Source organism: Pocillopora verrucosa, chromosome 11 (assembly GCF_036669915.1).
Source record: "Pocillopora verrucosa isolate sample1 chromosome 11, ASM3666991v2, whole genome shotgun sequence".
Taxonomy (NCBI): domain Eukaryota; kingdom Metazoa; phylum Cnidaria; class Anthozoa; order Scleractinia; family Pocilloporidae; genus Pocillopora; species Pocillopora verrucosa.
In genome coordinates this window covers 5,067,966-5,073,965 of record NC_089322.1, presented here as the reverse complement: position 1 = coordinate 5,073,965, position 6,000 = coordinate 5,067,966, and the positions used below count along the sequence as shown (strand labels likewise).

At 39.8% G+C, this 6,000-nt stretch overlaps 2 protein-coding genes across 2 annotated transcripts; both read left to right on the top strand.

Moving 5' to 3' along the window:
- Positions 1–779: 779 nt before the first annotated feature.
- LOC136284108 (G-protein-signaling modulator 1-like) lies at positions 780–2,553 on the top strand. Its single transcript, XM_066173923.1, has 3 exons — positions 780–1,182; positions 1,663–2,240; positions 2,524–2,553. Exons 1-3 carry the CDS (start codon positions 780–782, stop codon positions 2,551–2,553), a joined length of 1,011 nt encoding a protein of 336 aa, XP_066030020.1.
- Positions 2,341–4,864, top strand: LOC131789163 (tetratricopeptide repeat protein 28-like). The gene is made up of 2 exons (XM_059106238.2): positions 2,341–4,120; positions 4,470–4,864. Exons 1-2 carry the CDS (start codon positions 2,568–2,570, stop codon positions 4,534–4,536), a joined length of 1,620 nt encoding a protein of 539 aa, XP_058962221.2. The 5' UTR covers positions 2,341–2,567; the 3' UTR covers positions 4,537–4,864.
- Positions 4,865–6,000: the final 1,136 nt, after the last annotated feature.

Here is a 6,000-nt window from a genome sequence, read left to right as displayed (position 1 = left end):
TATATCCCACCAAAGTTTTTTTCGAAACTTACCCCGTTGATTAATGTTGTTTATAGAAACTATGCAAGGGGAAAGTTCTCACAGCAAAAGTTAAGATAAATGCTGTTTTGTTTATCTTTATCCTGTGACTTTAGAGTCATGTCATGTTGTGCAAAAATCACAACTTAAGTAAAATGAAGGGTGACAAACCGAGTTTGTCAAACCACTGTTACCTCAAATCCTGGCAATCATCCTTATCAGTTACGAATAGATTCGTTTTCAGCCATATACCTCAGATAAGTAAGTTCGTTAACCGGTGATAAACTGCTAGAACAACATTTTCAAATGTTCCCAGAACGTTGTAGTAAAAGGTATCAATCCTTCTTGTTTTTTTAAGAAACCTGCAACCTTTCAAAACCACCTAATTGATGGCGCGACCCCACGACTTACGATCGTTAATCAAACTCAAGCATGCGTCATTTTTTCTTTTACTTGATAAGAAGAATAAACGAAACAGCTGGATCAAAAATCATTTGGATAACAGATGACTTTCATAGAGTGACAGTCATACAGTCTGCTTCAAAGAATCTGTGCAGGTCAAATAAAATTTTAAAAGTTTCACCGAATGTGATCCGTTGATGTGTTCCAGTTGTACTTATCCACACCCTTCTTCAATTTTGTTTTAAAGCCGATATGGTGAATTCTAACACTTTCAGCTCGTTACAATAAGTTTCAAGGTGAAATCGACCAAGCTTGCTTTTGTAACTTAACATGTGTGTTCCGGTTTGTAGTGACTCATTATGAATCCAGATTATCGAATAACTTTGTATTGCGTTACTGAAAGAAATGTTTCCCTGATTACAGGAGAGGATGGCAATGGAAACCTAATAGCAGAAGCCATGATAGCTTTCATGACCATCGCCTTACTTGTTTCCCTGTTCTTGCGCAACTCAAATCGCATTCAGAAAGCCATTGAGATATGCAGGGAATGTTTGATTTTGCTAAATAGCACCGATCAAAACAGCAAAGACATCTTTATAGTTGTTTTCAGCAACATGCTGTTTATCTTATACATAAAGTCTGGAATTATGCTTAAAACACTTGGCGAAAACCTAAAGGCGAAGGAATATTTTGAGAGGGCCCTTGCTATAGCTACCGAAATTGGCGACAGAAGAGGAGAAGCATCATCTTATGGAAACCTAGGTACTGTGTTTTTGTCGCTCGGACAATACGCCAAGGCTAGAGAGTATCTCCAAAAGGCGCTTCTCATCAGAACTGAAATTGGTGACAAAGAAGGAGAGGCAACTGACTACGGAAATCTTGGTTATTTGTTTCATTTGCTCGGGCAATACGACAAAGCTGAAGAGTATATCCAAAGAGCGCTTGTCATCAGAACTGAAATTGGCGACAGAAAAGGGAAAGCATCATGTTATGGAAACCTAGGTACTGTGTTTCAGTCGCTCGGACAATACACCAAGGCTAGAGAGTATCTCCAAAAGGCGCTTGTCATCAGAACTGAAATTGGTGACAGAGAAGGAGAGGCAACTGACTACGGAAATCTTGGTAATTTGTTTCAGTCGCTCGGGCAATACGACAAAGCTGAAGAGTATCTCCAAAGAGCGCTTGTCATCAAAACTGAAATTGGCGACAGAAATGGGAAAGCATCATGTTATGGAAGCCTAGGTACTGTGTTTCAGTCGCTTGGACAATACGCCAAGGCTAGAGAGTATTTCCAAAAGGCGCTTGTCATCAGAACTGAAATTGGTGACAGAAAAGGAGAGGCAACAGACTACAGTAACCTTGGTATTGTGTTTATGTCGCTCGGCCAATACGACAAGGCTCAAGAGTATCTCCAAAAGGCGCTTGTCATCAAAACTGAAATTGGCGACAGAAAAGGGAAAGCAACATGCTATGGAAACCTAAGTGTTGTGTTTCAGTTGCTCGGACAATACGCCAAGGCTAGAGAGTATCTCCAAAAGGCGCTTGTCATCAGAACTGAAATTGGTGACAGAAAAGGAGAGGCAACTGACTACAATAACCTTGGTATTGTGTTTATGTCGCTCGGCCAATACGACAAGGCTCAAGAGTATCTCCAAAAGGCGCTTGTCATCAAAACTGAAATTGGCGACAGAAAAGGGAAAGCAACATGCTATGGAAACCTAGGTACTGTGTTTCAGTCGCTGGGACAATACGCCAAGGCTAGAGAGTATCTCCAAAAGGCGCTTGTCATCAGAACTGAAATTGGTGACAGAAAAGGAGAGGCAACTGACTACGGAAATCTTGGTAATTTGTTTCAGTCGCTCGGGCAATACAACAAAGCTGAAGAGTATCTCCAAAGAGCGCTTGTCATCAAAGCTGAAATTGGTGACAGAAATGGGGAAGCATCATGTTATGGAAACCTAGGTACTGTGTTTCAGTCGCTCGGGCAATACGACAAGGCTAAAGAGTATCTCCAAAAAGCACTCGTCATCAGAACTGAAATTGGTGATAAAGAAGGGAAAGTAACAGATCTTGCAAACTTTGGATGTGTGTATGGAGCTATAGGAGATTATGAAGCCTCAGAAGTATGCTTAGAGAAAGCTTTATCGATGTCCAGAGATATTGGAGATAGAAGAGGAGAGTTCGAAATCCTTCAACATTACGCCATTTTGTATTTGTCGCAAGATAAAAAAGAAGAATCCCTTTCGTGTCTTTATCTCTGCATTGAAAAGTATGAGGAGCTGAGATATTTCTTAGGCGCCAATGATCAGTTCAAAACATCATTTCTGGAGCACTCAGGAATATTTCCCTACAAGCTGCTTTGTAGTTTGCTTTGTGACACCGGAAATGCTCGGGATGCTCTTTATGTTGAGGAGTTGGGTCGAGCTAGAGGCCTATCAGACTTAATGGTAGAGAAGTACTCGGTTGGAACGCACATCTCTGCTAATCCGCAATCTTGGTTTGGCGTTGAGAACATTTTTAAAAAGAAAAATAACTGTAGTTGTCTGTACATTTCGTATTTTGACAGTGATCTGCGTTTGTGGATCTTAAAGAAAAGTGGAGTCCTTCACTATAGAAGAATATCAGTAGAAGAGAATCTAGTTCAGGCTGGGTTGCCCAAAGATTTGCGTTTGAGTCAATTTTTGGATGGTAATTTCCGGAGTCTTGGTATTTTGCCCACTAAAGATTGTGAAGATCGGTCTTTAAATATGGTTAAATTGCAACCTCTCTCCCCCGCACAGAAGAGCTCAGCAAGATTGCGACTCGTGGAGGAGGACGACGAGGACGAGGATGAGGACGAGAAAGTGATTTCAGGTCTATTTTTGTGTTACAAAATGTTTATTGCTCCCGTTTATGATTTGCTTGAGGAGCCTGAAGTCATTATCGTTCCTGACCGCAGTTTGTACAAAGTTCCCTTTGCTGCACTGAGTGAAAAGGAGGGAGCCCAATACCTCTCGGAGACTCATAGAATCCGTGTCATTCCTTCTTTGACAACACTCAAGATTATTCAAGATAGCCCAGAGGACTATCACAGCAACACTGGTGCCTTGATAATAGGCAACCCTAAGGTTAATTGGCTGCCACCATTGCCAAGTGCAAGAAAGGAAGCGGAGATGGTCGGACGACTGTTGGGTGTTCTGCCTCTGGTAGGAGAAGAAGCAACGAAGCAGGCGGTGCTTGAGCGGATAAGTTCAGTGAGCCTGATTCATTTTGCTGCCCATGGTGACGCCGAAAGGGGAGAAATTGCCCTCTCCCCCATCCCTAGTACTTCCAACAGGCGAAACGCTATCTTACCACATGAAGATTACATGTTGACGATGGCTGATGTATCACGAGTGAAAGTCAGAGCTAAACTGGTGGTACTTAGCTGCTGTCACAGTGGAAGAGGTCACATTAGAGCCGAGGGAGTCATAGGAATTGCCCGTGCGTTCTTAGGATCCGGTGCTCGCTCGGTGTTGGTTGCGCTGTGGGCCATTTCAGACTCAGCAACAGAGCAGCTGATGAGTCGGTTCTACGAACACCTTGTAGAGGGAGAAAGTGCCAGTGAATCCCTCCATCAGGCCATGAAGTGGATGAGAAAAAGCAAGTCTACCAGTGTGTCTGAGTGGGCTTCGTTTACGCTGATTGGAGATGATGTGAGACTCGGGTTTGACAAGCAGAGGTAAGACTCAGTCCGAAAAGATATTTCACAAATTAAAGTCTAAGTAGATGTGAAGGTAGCTGTGATTTACTGGTCGGTGACTGTGGGCGGGGGTCCTTTGTTACCATCAAGGGTAGTTCGGTATATATCCATATACATATATTTTTTTTCTTTTCTTTTCGGAGAGTTACTATCGACGCTCTCTGGTGTAAATATAGAATCTCGAAAGGGCCTCTCTGCCAATCACATACAAGTGCTAGCCATTTATATTTTTAGATATTAAGCTTGGTATAATTGTATTTGCTTCATATCCAAAATATTAATCGAGTTAATAATAAATTGCTGTTTTTTTTTCTCTTTTTTTTTACAGAGAAAGAGACCCCGACAGAGTAAATAATGAGAATCACTCGAAGGAAACAGAGCCAAAAGACTTTTAGATGCATAAATTGAATAGAGCAAAGTAGAGAACATACTTTATCCGGTATTTCATTAAAATTAAAAAAGGAGCTATCCCAAATTAGATCTAGTTCAATTTTTTGTGCTTTCGTTTTCAATATTGTTAAAAGACGAAATTTGTATCTATCCAGCGTTTTTTTTTTTACTTATTTAAACGTTGGAAATGAATGGAAATAGTATATTAGCATAAGCCATTCAGTAAAAATTATAATAAGCCAGTTGATCATTTCTTATTCCTTTTGGCGGTCTTATCTTACAGGTATAATTTAGCACGCTCGACACCTCTTTTTCTTAGAGGTGACTTAAGGTGTAAACAAGTAGTACTTTTCATCCTCCGCACTGAATTTATAATCAGGTAATTTATACGAATAGCACGTAGCTCTTTTAGGGGCAGTACCTTGGGTACGCCCTTTCTTCTCCAAATTTTCTGTTTATTGTGCTGTTATGTAACAGTCTTCGAGAAGTATTTCCTCTTAAAATATATTTTCAAGTATGATTCTAATTCTGTTGATAATTTCATTACAATTTTTATATTATCAATCTTGTTTTAGTTATGACCAACATTGACTGTAAGACTAAGAAATTTAAGGATTTTGTAAAGCGTAAACATCTCGAAGGTATCTACTTAGTATGCGAACTCCACTCTGCGTAGCTTAACGTGATTCGCTAGTTAAGTGTAAAAGGATGACGAAGGTTAGAGATTGGCAGCTCAGTAAGCGTCCCTTTTATAAGTGGAGACCCACACTTTTCTTGTTAGATCTGAGTTAGTCCCGAGGTAATAAGTTGTATGTAAGAAAGAGAAGAATAAAGAAACCTTCAACTGAACAACGCAAAAATTATATTTCCAATATCACAAGCACAGAAAAACGTTGACGTAAGTAAGGCTTTAAAGTAAAGCGAAATCAGTAAAGTTAAAACAGTAGTTTAGATATAAAACGAACCACTATAATCTGATTAAATTTTTTTTTCAAAGCCTTTTGTAAGGTTTAGTTAACAAAATCTTCAATATTTGAGGAATAAATTTGATGTAGCATCTTAAAAGATCCTTGTCAACCACTCCTCTTCCAAAATATATCCTGATCAAAACTAATCTATGAAGACAGAAGTTTAAAATCGCTTCCGGATGTCATGCAGGCTCGTCAATACTTCAAGAGTGTTATGTTAGATTTTTTTTGCAAATTGTAGTGATTTATGCCAGTTAACGGTGGCGACAAGAAGGCGCACCATGTACATTTCATAGTCGCTATCAAGTAGATTTTGCCGGACTTTGAGTTCGTCTTAAGATAGAACAACACAAATACACAAGGAAATTTTTACAATAACTTTGTAACCGACCTTTTGTCTTATGAAAGCTTGAAGCTCAGTAGATTGTGTCATATCGGTCATTGTTAAAACTGTCTTTGTTTTGATGCTACTTTTCGACATAGGAAAAGTATGTCGCACAA